This window comes from Bombina bombina, chromosome 6 (genome assembly GCF_027579735.1).
Source record: "Bombina bombina isolate aBomBom1 chromosome 6, aBomBom1.pri, whole genome shotgun sequence".
Taxonomy (NCBI): Eukaryota; Metazoa; Chordata; class Amphibia; order Anura; family Bombinatoridae; genus Bombina; species Bombina bombina.
The window spans coordinates 166,399,453-166,413,612 of NC_069504.1; the positions used below are offsets into that span (position 1 = coordinate 166,399,453).

The window sequence follows — 14,160 nt, forward strand, 5'->3', positions numbered from 1 at the left end:
AACTAACACTTGCAATGGCGGAATGGAAATCGCTGTAACGCAACCCCATTGATGTCTATGGTGAAAAGAAAGTTACGTTTAAACCTAAAACCCTAACATAAACCCCTAATCTGCCGACCCCAACATCGCCGACACTAATAAAAGTTATTAACCCCTATTCCGCCGCTCCCCGAAATTGCAGAATCTAATAAAAGTTATTAACCCCTATTCTGTCGCTCCCCGACAACGCCAACACTAATAAAAAAGTTATTAACCCCTATTCCGCCACTCCCCGACATCACCAACACTTTTAAAAGTAATTAACCCCTAATCCGCCGCTCCCCGACATCGCTGACACTAATAAAAGTTATTAACCCCTAATCCGCCGCCCCTGACATCGCCAACACCTAAATAAACCTTTTAACCCCTAAACCGCTGGACACCTACATCGCCAACACTATAATAAAGTAAACTAAACCTATTAACCCCTAAACCACCGGCCCCACTTTAATAAATCTATTAACCCCTAAACCTCCAGCCCCCCACATTGTAACTACTAAACTAAACATATTAACCCCTAAACCGCCACCCTCCCACATCCCAAAACACTAAATTAAACTATTAACCCCAAACCTAACACCCCCTAACTTTAAATTAAAATTACAATATAACTATCTTTAAAAAAAAAAAACTTACCTGTGAAATAAAAAAAAAAATAAGATTAAACTATAAATTAACCTAACATAACTATTCTAATAAAATAAAATAAACTACCAATTAAAAATCTAAATTAAAAATTAAAAAAAAACTAACACTACGAAAAAAAAATAAAGAAATCTAACATTACAAAAAAATGTTAACCAATAAGATTTCAGAAGCTCTCATCCTATTGGCTGATTTGTACAGCCAACAGGATTTCAGAAGCTCTCATCCTATTGGCTGATTTGAATTTGAAGATGGATGAAAGTGTCGCCACCTAGATGAAGACTTCTCACCGCCTGGATGAAGATGGATGTCCAGACTTCAGGAAAAGTGAATAGATTTTATGGGGTTAGTGTAATTTTTTTAATGTTCTTTGGGGGTGTTTTTTTTTAGATTAAGGTTGGGCACTTGTAAAAGAGCTGAATGTCCTTTTAAGGGCAGTAAAAGAGCTGAATACCCTTTTAAGGGCAATGCCCATACAAATGCCCCTTTAGGGGCAATGGGTAGCTTAGGATTTTTTAGAGTGTTTTTTTTATTTGGGGGGTTGGTTGGGTGGGGGGGGTTACTTTTAGGGGCGACTTAGTAATTTTTTAAGGTAAAAGAGCTGTTTAACTTAGGGAAATGCCCTACAAAAGGCTATTTTAAGGGTTATTGGTAATTTATTGTAGGTTAGGGTGTGTTTTATTTGGGGAGGGGGGCTTTTTTATTTTTATAAGGCTATTAGATTAGGTGCAATTGTTTTTATGTTTTATAATTTTGTTTATTATTTTTCGTAATTTAGTGTTTATTATTTTTTGTAATGTTAGATTGGTACATTTTTTTTCTGTAGTGTTATTTATTTTTTTAATTTAGGTTTTTAATTGTTTTTTTTTTATTTTAATAGTTATGTTAATAGTTATGTTAAGTTAATTTATAGTTTAATGTTATTTTTTTTTATTTCACAGGTAAGTTTTTATTTATTTTAAGATGGTTACATTGTAATTTTAATTTAAAGTTAGGGGGGGTGTTTAGGGGTTAATAGTTTAATTGAGTGTTTTGCGATGTGGGGAGGCGGCGGTTTAGGGGTTAATACTTTATTATAGTGTTGGCGATGTGGGGGCCAGCTGTTTAGGAGTTAATAGGTTTATTTAGTGTTGGCAAAGTCGGGGATGGCGGATTAGGGGGTAAATAGGTTTATTTAATAGTCGAGATGTGAGTGTGTGGCAGATTAGGGGTTAATAAGTTGAATATAGTGTTTGTGATGTGGGAGAGGGTGGTTTATGGGTTAATAGGTAGTTTAAGGGTGTTAGTGTACTTTGTAACATTTTAGTTATGAATTTTGTGAAACATTTTTGTTTCGCTAAATCCATAACTACTGCTCTCAGATGGCGGAATGAATCGCAAGCATTGACTTTAAACTTTACAAATTAATTTGATTATGACAACAGTGTGTTCAGAATATAATAGTAATATTATTATAGATAAGATGTAATATTATTACAATATAAACTACCTTTGTAGATAAGACTTACTATACTTTTACAAGTGCAAAGTCAACATAAACTGACTTAGACTTTTTCAAAATCAGGCCATTAAATACAAAGAAGTAGGCCCAGACTGAGTATAGGGCATTCAGGGCATTTGCACTGTGGGCCACAGCCAGTTAACTTCTGGGGAGTGTTGCCTTAGTCCCATCTAGTTACCAGCATTATTTTTTGTGCATGACGCAGGGCTAGCCTTGCCCTGACTCTTATTATCTTTCGGTATCTGAGAGACCGATCAGGGCTCAGGGGACTGTTATTTTGAGTAACTGTGACTACACAGGCTGGTGAAGACTAAGTAGTTATTGTTTAATTAAATATGAACTTAAATAACTTCTGTTTTTTTTATTACATTATACTTGACAGTTTTGGTGTAAAGGGGATGGATAAGTAGGCTGCTCTTTTCTAAAAGGCCTGGGCCTATTTTTGGTCCCAGTCTGCCCCTGCAAAGAAACATTTTATAACTTGTATCTTTCTGTCATATTCTAATAAAGATTGTGGGACATTTTATGGCTGATCACCAAGTTAAAACAACCCAAGACAAACAGGATAACTTAAGAGACCATCCTGGAATCATTTGATGATCATCAAACTACTTTAGAAGTCATTTGCACATCATCAAAAATCATCATGCTTGTAAAGTTATCAGCTAAGCAGTGATTTTTAACCTTTCTTTTGCCGTGGCACACTTTTTTACATTAAAAAATCCTGTGGCACACCACCATCCCAAAATTTAAAAAAAATCACACATTATAGCCTAATACAGCATATATTTATACACATACACACAAACACACACATACTGTATGTATTGTGCTGTTATGCCATGCCTCCTACAAACTACCCCTGCACTGGGAGTAAAAAACAAGCAAAGTTTAAAAAATATGTCACACTGTTGTCAGTCTGCCGTGGCACACCTGAGGATCTCTCACGGCACACTAGTGTGCCACGGCACACTGGTTGAAAAACACTGAGCTAAGGTAAAACAATTCTGGTGGTGACTTTAGAATGATTAATAGATTACGTTACTGATTACTTCACAAGCATGAACAGCCAGTGAATGACTCATCTCATTTAAATATTTTGGCCTGTGGGTATACTTAAGGATGGCTTCTGATGTCTAGTCTGGAGTTATTGATTACCTCACAATGACTCCAGGAAGATCATCCTTTTTGACTAAGGAAGACTACAACTGCTTAAATACAGCACTGTGAGTCAGTTCATTACAACCAGATTTATAAATTATTGCCTCAAGGTACTGTTTCTGAATTCAATGCTGGGTGGCAATATACACATGATCTATCAATGTAATATAAATATTTTAAAGGGACATACGAGGTTGGCATTGTTACTAAGCACAATCTGTTATAATGTCATGTTTCTAAAAGTCTGTTTAGCAAGGTCCTAATTTCAGTGCTAATACAGGTGCTGATTAACAAGGATGCTATTTACTTATATTTTCATTTAAGTATTGTGATCAGGTGACCCATGACAGCTGCCTACCTCGCATAATCTGACATTTCTCTGTGCCTAATGTTGTACTGTATTTTATAGATTACTTTTAAAGCTAAAATGTGCAATAATGTTACATCATACTTATATTATTTTCAGGTTGCATCCACTTACTTTAAAGATTTTCATCTATTGTTGACTGGGGTAATTTGTTTGGCAACCTCAATAGAAAAATGGAACTTGCACAAAAGGATTGCTTTACGGATGGTCATGCTAGTGGGTGTGAATCCTGGATGGTATGTTTTTACTTATACATGTTGGAGCTAATGATTGTAATTTAAGATTAAATGAAATGCTTTAATACAGGTACATATATTTATTCATATTTTGTGTGCTTCCAGTATGAGTCTAATTGATATTAGATATCCAATAATTAACTTTGTAAAAATAGCTTACATACAAAATAATCAGATACATATACATTCCCTGAACTACATTTAAAGGAACATGAAACCCAAATTTTCTCTTTCATAATTCAGATAGAGCGTACAATTTTAAACAACTTTCCAATTTTCTTTTATTTTCAAATTTGCTTCATTCTCTTGATATCCATTGTTGAAGGAGCAGAAATGCACTATGTGTGTGTATCTACATCTCACTATCTAGCTCCAAGTAGTGTTATGTTGTTTGAGCCTTCCGAGGTATGCTTTTCTACAAAGAATATTAAGAGAACAAAGCAAATAATGTAATAGAATGTTTTTTGTTTTTTTTTAAATTGCATGCTCTTTCTGAATTATGAAAGTATAATTTTGGCTTTACTGCCCCTTTAATTAAAAATGAATTATTTTTTTCTATGTGTCTATACAATGTAAGTTTAATTTTGACTCCCATTGCAATTTAGTTCACAACTTGCTATCTTATTCATTATAGTTACAATCCATTCAGTTACTATGTAACACAGTAGCTAACACTCACCTAGATTACAAGTTTTGCTGTTTCAGCTTTAAAACAGCACCGCAGCTATTACAAGTTTTGTATGTATAGCTGTACTGCAAGCCTTTTAGCCTGTAACGCAACGTCAGTCCCGCACTCGTACAAATGAAGTCTTTTTAATGGGACTTCCATAGTGCAGCCATTACGAGTATTGCGGCGAGGCTAAAAAGCTTGCATAACACCCTATACCAACACGATCCATTTCACAATCTAAAAGCAGTAGTTATGAGTTTTACAGCAACAAAACTGTTACGTAAAACTCATAACTAAACTGCCATAAAGTACACTAAACACCAATAAACTACCTATTAACCCCTAAACCGAGGCCCTCCCGCATAACAAATACTATATTAAAGTTATTAACCCCTGATCTTCCGCTCCCGATATCGCCGCCACTATTAAAAATTATTAATCCCTATTCCGCCGCTCCCCGACATCACCGCCACTATATTAAGGTTATTAACCCCTAAACCACCGCCCTCCCGCATCGCAAACACTATATAAATATTGTTAACCCCTAATCTGCTGTCCGCCCACATCACCCCTACTATAATAAACCTATTAACCCCTAAATCGCAAGCCCCCACAACGAAATATACTAAATAAACCAATTAACACCTAAACCGAAAGCCCCCACATCACAATAAACTAATTTAAACTACAGGGAGTGCAGAATTATTAGGCAAATGAGTATTTTGACCACATCATCCTCTTTATGCATGTTGTCTTACTCCAAGCTGTATAGGCTCGAAAGCCTACTACCAATTAAGCATATTAGGTGATGTGCATCTCTGTAATGAGAAGGGGTGTGGTCTAATGACATCAACACCCTATATCAGGTGTGCATAATTATTAGGCAACTTCCTTTCCTTTGGCAAAATGGGTCAAAAGAAGGACTTGACAGGCTCAGAAAAGTCAAAAATAGTGAGATATCATGCAGAGGGATACAGCACTCTTAAAATTGCAAATCTTCTGAAGCGTGAACATCGAACAATCAAGCGTTTCATTCAAAATAGTCAACAGGGTCGCAAGAAGCGTGTGGAAAAACCAAGGCGCAAAATAACTGCCCATGAACTGAGAAAAGTCAAGCGTGCAGCTGCCAAGATGCCACTTGCCACCAGTTTGGCCATATTTCAGAGCTGCAACATCACTGGAGTGCCCAAAAGCACAAGGTGTGCAATACTCAGAGACATGGCCAAGGTAAGAAAGGCTGAAAGACGACCACCACTGAACAAGACACACAAGCTGAAACGTCAAGACTGTGTCAAGAAATATCTCAAGACTGATTTTTCTAAGGTTTTATGGACTGATGAAATGACAGTGAGTCTTGATGGGCCAGATGGATGGGCCCGTGGCTGGATTGGTAAAGGGCAGAGAGCTCCAGTCCGACTCAGACGCTAGCAAGGTGGAGGTGGAGTACTGGTTTGGGCTGGTATCATCAAAGATGAGCTTGTGGGGCCTTTTCGGGTTGAGGATGGAGTCAAGCTCAACTCCCAGTCCTACTGCCAGTTTCTGGAAGACACCTTCTTCAAGCAGTGGTACAGGAAGAAGTCTGCATCCTTCAAGAAAAACATGATTTTCATGCAGGACAATGCTCCATCACATGCGTCCAAGTACTCCACAGCGTGGCTGGCAAGAAAGGGTATAAAAGAAGAAAATCTAATGACATGGCCTCCTTGTTCACCTGATCTGAACCCCATTGAGAACCTGTGGTCCATCATCAAATGTGAGATTTACAAGGAGGGAAAACAGTACACCTCTCTGAACAGTGTCTGGGAGGCTGTGGTTGCTGCTGCACGCAATGTTGATGGTGAACAGATCAAAACACTGACAGAATCCATGGATGGCAGGCTTTTGAGTGTCCTTGCAAAGAAAGGTGGCTATATTGGTCACTGATTTGTTTTTGTTTTGTTTTTGAATGTCAGAAATGTATATTTGTGAATGTTGAGATGTTATATTGGTTTCACTGGTAAAAATAAATAATTGAAATGGGTATATATTTGTTTTTTGTTAAGTTGCCTAATAATTATGCACAGTAATAGTCACCTGCACACACAGCTATCCCCCTAAAATAGCTAAAACTAAAAACAAACTAAAAACTACTTCCAAAACTATTCAGCTTTGATATTAATGAGTTTTTTGGGTTCATTGAGAACATGGTTGTTGTTCAATAATAAAATTAATCCTCAAAAATACAACTTGCCTAATAATTCTGCACTCCCTGTAGTAACCCCTAACCATAACCCTAAACCTAACCCTAACCCCCCTAACTCTAACATTATTAAAATAGAGCTAAATTAAAGTTACAATTATTAACTCAATAATACCTATTTAAAACTAAATACATACTTACCTGTGAAATAAAACCTAAGATAGCTACAATATAACTAATAGTTATATTATAGCTAGCTTAGGTTTTATTTTTATTTCACAGGTAAGTTTGTATTTATTTTAACTAGGTAGACTAGTTAGTAAATAGTTATTAACTATTTACTAACTACCTAGTTAAAATAAAACTTACCTGTGAAATAAAACCTAAGCTGCCTTAAACTAAAACCTAACATTACAAAAAATGAAAAACCTATCATTACGAATAAATAAAAAACACTAAAATTACAAAAAATAAAAAACCTACCATTGCAAAAAATAACAAATGAAATTATCTAAAACAATAAAAAATATTCCTATTCTAATACCATTTAAAAAAAAAAACACCCAAAAATAAAAAATCTAGAATAAACTACCAACGGCCCTTAAAAGGGCCTTTTGTAAGGATTTGCCCTAAAGTTAACAGCTCTTTTGCTACAAAACAAAACAAACACCCCCTAACAGTATACAAACCCCCACCCCCCAAACCCACAAAATAAAACTAAAGTAAAGCCTAATTTACCAATTGCCCAGAACAGGGCATTTGTATGGGCATTGGCCTTAAAAGGGCATTTAGTTCCTTTCCCTTCCCTTAAAAGGGCATTCATCTCTTTTATGAAATGCCCAAGCCGTCCTAATCTAAAAATAAAAACCCACCCCAAAACGAAAAAAATACATTAAACAAAATAACAAACAAATTATCATTGTCCTAAGTTAAACAGCTCTTTTACCTGAAAAAAAAATACAAAGACCCACTAACATTACAAACCCCCACCCCCCCAAACCCACATAATAAAAAAAACTATCTAAAAAAACATAAGCTAACCATTGCCCTGAAAGTGGCATTTGTATGGGCATTGCCCTTAAAAGGGCATTCAGCTCTTTTATGAAAAGCCCAAACCCTAAACTAAAAAAAAACCCTCTGAAAAAAAACCTTAAAAAAACCTATCACTAACTCCCGAAGATCCACTTACAGTTTTTGAAGTCCCGCTTGAACGATTTTCATCCAGGTGGCGAAGTCCTCATCTAGGCGGCGAGAAGTCTTCATCCAGGCAGACTCTTCTATCTTCATCCAGGCAGCGAAGTCCTCATCCAGGTGGCGAGAAGTCTTCATCCAGGCGGCCTCTTCTATCTTCATCCAGGCGGCATCTTCTAGCTTCATCCCGGCGGCGTGGAGTGAGTCAACCCTGAAGACATCCAGTGCGGAGCATCCTCTTCATACGGTCACCGCCATATACTGAATCTTCAATGCAAGGTACGCAATTCAAAATGGCGTCCCTTGCAATCCTATTGGCTGATTTGATTTTGGAAATTCAAACCAGCCAATAGGATGAGAGCTACTGAAATCCTATTGGCTGTTCAAAACAGCCAATAGGATGAGAGCTTCTGAAATTCTATTGGCTGTTCAAATCAGCCAATAGAATTTCAGTAGCACTCATCCTATTGGCTGATTTGAGCAGCCAATAGAATTTCAGTAGCTCTCATCCTATTGGCTGATTTGAACAGCCAATAGGATTTCAGTAGCTCTCATCCTATTGGCTGATTTGAATTTCCAAAATAAAATCAGCAAATAGGAATGCAAGGGACGCCATTTTGAATAGCGTACCTTGCATTGAAGAATCCGTATACAGCGCTGACCGTATGAAGAGGATGCTTTGCACCGGATCTCATCAGGATGGATCCACTCTGCGCTGCCGGGATGAAGATAGAAGATGCTACCTTGATGAAGATAGAAGAGGCCGCCTGGATGAAGACTTCGCCGCCTGGATGAAGATAGAAGATGCTGCCTGGATGAAGACTTCTCACCGCCTGGATGAGGACTTCGCCGCCTGGGTGAAGATCGTTCAAGCGGGACTTCAAAAATTGTAAGTGGATCTTCGGAGGTTAGTTTTTTTTGGGTGGGGTTTTTTTTTAGTTTAGGGTTTGGGCTTTTCATAAAAGAGCTAAATGCCCTTTTCAGGGCAATGCAAAGGAGCTAAATGTCCTTTTAAGGGCAATGCCCATACAAATGCCCTTTTCAGGGCAATGTTTAGTTTAGGTTGTTTTAGATAGTTTTTTTTATTTTGTGGGTTTGGGGGGTGGAGGTCTGTAATGTTAGTGGGATTTTGTATTTTTTTCAGGTAAAAGAGCTGTTTAACTTAGGGCAATGTCCCACAAAAGGCCCTATCAAGGACTATTGGTAGTTTATTGTAGATTAGGTTTTTTATTTTGGGGTGGTTTTTTTTTAATGGGTATTAGAATAGGAATAATTTTTATTATTTTTGATATTTTGTTTGTTATTTAGTGTAATGTATTTTTTTTTATTTTGGGGTGGGTTTTTATTTTTAGATTAGGGCTTGGGCATTTCATAAAAGAGCTGAATGCCCTTTTAAGGGCAGGAAAAAGAGCTAAATTCCCTTTTAAGGGCAATGCCCATACAAATGCCCTTTTTAGGGAAATTGGTAGATTAGGTTTTACTGTAGTTTTATTTTGTGGGTTTAGATTAGGTTTTACTGTAGTTTTATTTTGTGGGTTTTGGGGGGTGGGGGTTTGTATACTGTTAGGGGGTGTTTGTTTTGTAGCAAAAGAGCTGTTAAGTATAGGGCAATGCCCTACAAAAGGCCCTTTGTAGTTTATTCTAGATTAGGCTTTTTATTTTGGGGTGTTTAGTTGTTTTTAAAGGGTATTAGAATAGGAATAATTTTTATTGTTTGATTTAGTTTGTTATTTTGTGTAATGTTATTATTATTTTTTTTGTAATGTTAGGTTTTAGTGTATCACAGGAGGGATTGTATTTATTTTAAGTAAGTAGTTAGTAAATAGTTAATAATATTAGTTATATTGCTAGCCTAGGTTTTATTTCACAGGTAAGTATGTATTTAGTTTTAAATAGGTATTATTAAGTTAATAATTGTAACTTTAATTTAGCTCTATTTTAATTATGTTAAAGTTAGGGGGAGTTAGGTTTAGGGTTACGGTTAAGGTTACGTTAGGGTTAGGTTCAGCGGTTAATATAGTTTAATTTAGCTTGTTGCCATGTGGGGGGCTTGCGGTTTAGGGGTTAATAGGTTTATTTAGTGGTAGTGATGTGGGAGGCCAGAGGTTTAGGGGTTAATAACTTTATTTAGTGGCGGCAATGTCGAGGAGTGGCGAAATAGGGGTTAATAGATGTATTATAGTGTGGGCGATGTTGGGGTGCAGGGGAATAGGGGTTAATAACTTTAGTATAGTGGCTGCGATATTGGGAGCGGCAGATTAGGAGTTAATAGCTTTATTTAGGTGGTTGCGATATCGGGAGCAGCAGATTAGGGGTTAATAACATTATGTAGGTGTCTGCGATTTCGGGGGCAGCAGATTAGTGATGTTTAGACGTGGGGTTTATGTTAGGGTGTTTTTTTTTCCCATAGACATCAATCGGGCTGCGTTACGGAGCTTTTCTTTCCGCGATCGCAGGTGTTAGGCTTTTTTCTGACCCGCTCTCCCCTATGGGGAAAGCGTGCATGAGCACGTCAAAACAGCGCTTGTATTTTGTGCAGTATGGAGCTTAAAACCACCATATCACACGCACAAGCCGGCTGTTTCAAAACTTGAAATGACTGCGCTAGAGAGGGTTAAATAATGCAACTTTTATTGCGTTCGTTAATTTCCCTATAGCACGCATAACTCGTCATCTAGCTGTCTGATAGCAGAAATATTTTGACAAACTTTTGTATTAATGCTTATTTTATTCTATATAATACTGCAAATAACAAATGTAAATACAAATTAAATAAATAATTCAAATTATAATTTATCATTTGAAGTTAAAAAGATGAACACCTGTAAATATATTCTTTTCAATAATTTTACCTTCTTGTATGTGATCTTGGTATCATTAAATGTAATTTACTTCTATTATTAGAAAAAGAACAGGACATTATTATTTTAGATGATTGGACATTTGGTAAACAATGTAGTATTGGAGTAAGGGCAGTAGAATGATCGGTTTGTATAGTTAGAGGAACTAGCAGTAGAAAAAGTACAGTTCTTATGTCACTTTACAGGTAATTTGTTAGCCACATCTTGAATATTGTTTGCAGTTCTGAATGCCATATTTACAGAGGGATATAAATAAATTGGAATATGTTCAAAGGAGGGCTAATAAATGGTACATGGTTTAAAAAATAAAACTTATATAGAAAGGCTCAATGACCTAAATGATAGCTTAGAGGAGAAAAGAAAGGGATATAATTACGTTTAAGTATATTAAGCGGCTTAGTAAAGTAGAGGCTTTCAGTGTTTTTCACAAAAGGAGCAGTTCCAGGAAAAGAGGTCATGATCTTAATTGAAGGGTAGTAGGTTAGAGAGGGACATTAAACACACATTTTTCATTTATGATCCAGATAGAGATACTATTTTAAACAACTTTCCAATTTACTTCTATAATCTAAATTGCTTAGTTTTTTTTATATCCTTTATTGAAAAGCATACCTAGGTATGCTCAGAAGCAATCTTGGGGCTTTATATCCTTTATTGAAAAGCATACCTAGGTATGCTCAGAAGCAATCTTGGGGCTAGCTGCTGATAGGTGGATGCACTTAAATGCCTCTTGTCGTTGGCTCAACAGATGTGTACAGCTAGCTTCTAGTAGTGCATTGCTGCCCCTTCAACAAAGAATACCAAGATATTTCAAATGTGCTTCATTCTCTTAGTGTTCCTTGTTAAAAATGAATATGCACATATCATACACTAGTGGGAGCTGCTGCTAATTCGTGCCTGCAGAGATTTGTCTCTTGCGACTGGCTAACTAGAGTTGTTCAGCTGGCTGCCAGTGAAGCAATTTTGATAATTGAAGTAAATTGGAAAGTTGTTTAAAATTGTATGTTCTATCTGAATCATAACAGAAAATGTTGTGGTTTACTATCCCTTTAAGCGTATATGTTATAGGAAACATGGGCACACTTGTTGGGCCTAAAGTTTTTCTCTGGTGTAAAAATGTATTTTTCTTGATATTCTTTGTTGAAACTTAGCTCCTTTCCATGAGAGCATATCTAGATAGACGCAAGAACATTCACATGCCTTGCAAAAGGCAGCTTTATTTGCATTAATGTTATACATATAGGTCTGCAGACGTTCAATGAACAATTCAATAAAGGCTAAAGAGAAAGATGAATGTTTGAGGGGGAATCATTTTTGGAGGGTTTTTATTATTGCAAATAATGACATTTTAATTTTATGTTTAATTAATAAAACAAATATGGGTTAGATTATGAGTGGCGTGCTAACTGTTACGCACAAGCGAAAAGGGGTTTATCAAGGCTATTTATGCGCATGGGGCTTTTCGCTTGTATTACAAGTTGAAAATAAACAAAATTGCTTCAGTGCAATTGAAGTTAACGTGCATCAGATTAGCGCGACCTCAGAGCTATGGTTAACTGTTTCGCAAAATAATAAAGTGTCAAAAAACACATGAAAAATACATTACAAAGTACAAGTTACACTCATAATATAGGATGTACTGTATGTAGAAATGTAGATATATATATTTATGAATAAATAGAACATATTCTTCTATGTAAAGAACATTGGAAAGTGAAATATTCATATTTTCATGTTGGGTTAGCGCACTTGAGAATATGTGATCGTGCTTGCCCGTGAGTAGGGTGTTTTTTCTATTTTTGCTCTTTTTACTTCTATGGGAGAATAGGTTATTGTGCGTGTGATAGTTTGGCTTTTTACGCACGACGAGTTAGCGCATGAGCAAAAACAATTTACTTTCAACTTGTAATACAAGCGCAACCCAACATGCCCAAAAAGCTTTCTTCTACCGCAGTTAACGCTCAAGCGGTAGCGTTAAATAGCTCTCAACTTGTAATATGGCCCTATTTGGTGTATTAAATCACAGGTAATATGTCATGTCCAAACCAACAATTTAACTTTAAAAAATTTTTTTAAGAATAGAAAAGTAAATAACATAAATACAATATATAAGAATATATACAATATTTGATATACAAACATATATTGAATTGCTAACCTTCTCTTGGTTTGTGTAGTAACAGTATATATATAAATAACACTATGGTCTTTTTTGCAGGCTTATGCTGGGATTTATGTTCAGCGCAGCTTTCCTGTCCATGTGGCTCAGTAACACCTCGACAGCCGCCATGGTGATGCCAATTGTAGAAGCGGTGGCACAACAGATCATTAATGCAGAAGCTGAAGTGGATGCCATGCAAATAGGGGCATCAGGTGGCATTAACAATGAAGCTTTAGAACTCGATGGTACATATCACTTTTTATTTAAATAACCATCTCACACTTGCTATGTAAAATGTCTTATTCTTCAAAGGATTGCATTTAGATAATTACACACAAGCTTCACTGCAGTACAGCAAATGCTATAGGGGTCAATTTATCCAGCACCATACGGAGCTTGATGCCCCGTGTTTCCGGAAACAGAAGTTATGAAGTTGGGTTCTAAAGACCACTGCTCCATAATCTGTCCACCTGCTCTAAGGCAGCGGACAGAAATCAGCCTGATTTAATATGATTGGGTTGATTGACATCCCGTGCTAGCGGCTGATTGGCTGCTAATCTGCAGGGGGCAGCATTGCACCAGTAGTTCACAAGAACTGCTGGTGCAATGATAAATGCAGACAGCGTATGCTGTCGGCATTTATCGATGTGCAGCGGACATGATCCGCAATATCGTATTATGTCTGCTCGCACATTAATAAATTGACCCCATAATCTTAATTTTGATCTTACCTTCCACTCAAACTAAAGCTGTTTGCATATCAGAATGTATTAAAAGCCAATCAGTATTATTATAACCAGGTCATATACATACTGTAAGCACAAGTATTTGACAAAAGACATATACGTATATATTGTGAACTCTTGCACATGCTCAGTAAGAGTAAGTATGCAAATAAAATGATTGCGCACATTATAAAAAAAATAGAAGTAAACTTGGAAGTTGTTTAAACCTTGCGTGTTCTATCTGAATCATGAAAGTTTAATTTTGTCACTTGTGTCCCTTTAAGTAATGCTCATTGCTATTTTATAGTATAAGTGGAAACATTGTATTTGTATATAAAAGTATAGAGGCAAATATAGAAACATACTAGATGTGCTGTGACTTCCCTGTTTTTGCCAGCCCAGGGGTGTTTGTACCTATTGCATC

At 36.5% G+C, this 14,160-nt stretch overlaps 1 protein-coding gene across 2 annotated transcripts in view; it reads left to right on the forward strand.

Annotated features, from left to right (window-relative positions):
* Positions 1-14,160, forward strand: part of SLC13A1 (solute carrier family 13 member 1) — a 258,307-nt gene that overhangs the window by 80,332 nt on the left and 163,815 nt on the right. For both annotated transcript variants that reach the window (XM_053716667.1, XM_053716666.1), the window contains 2 exons: positions 3,813-3,949; positions 13,069-13,256. In XM_053716667.1, coding sequence (XP_053572642.1) covers positions 3,813-3,949; positions 13,069-13,256 — 325 coding nt within the window. The remainder of the gene's footprint in view (positions 1-3,812; positions 3,950-13,068; positions 13,257-14,160) is intronic.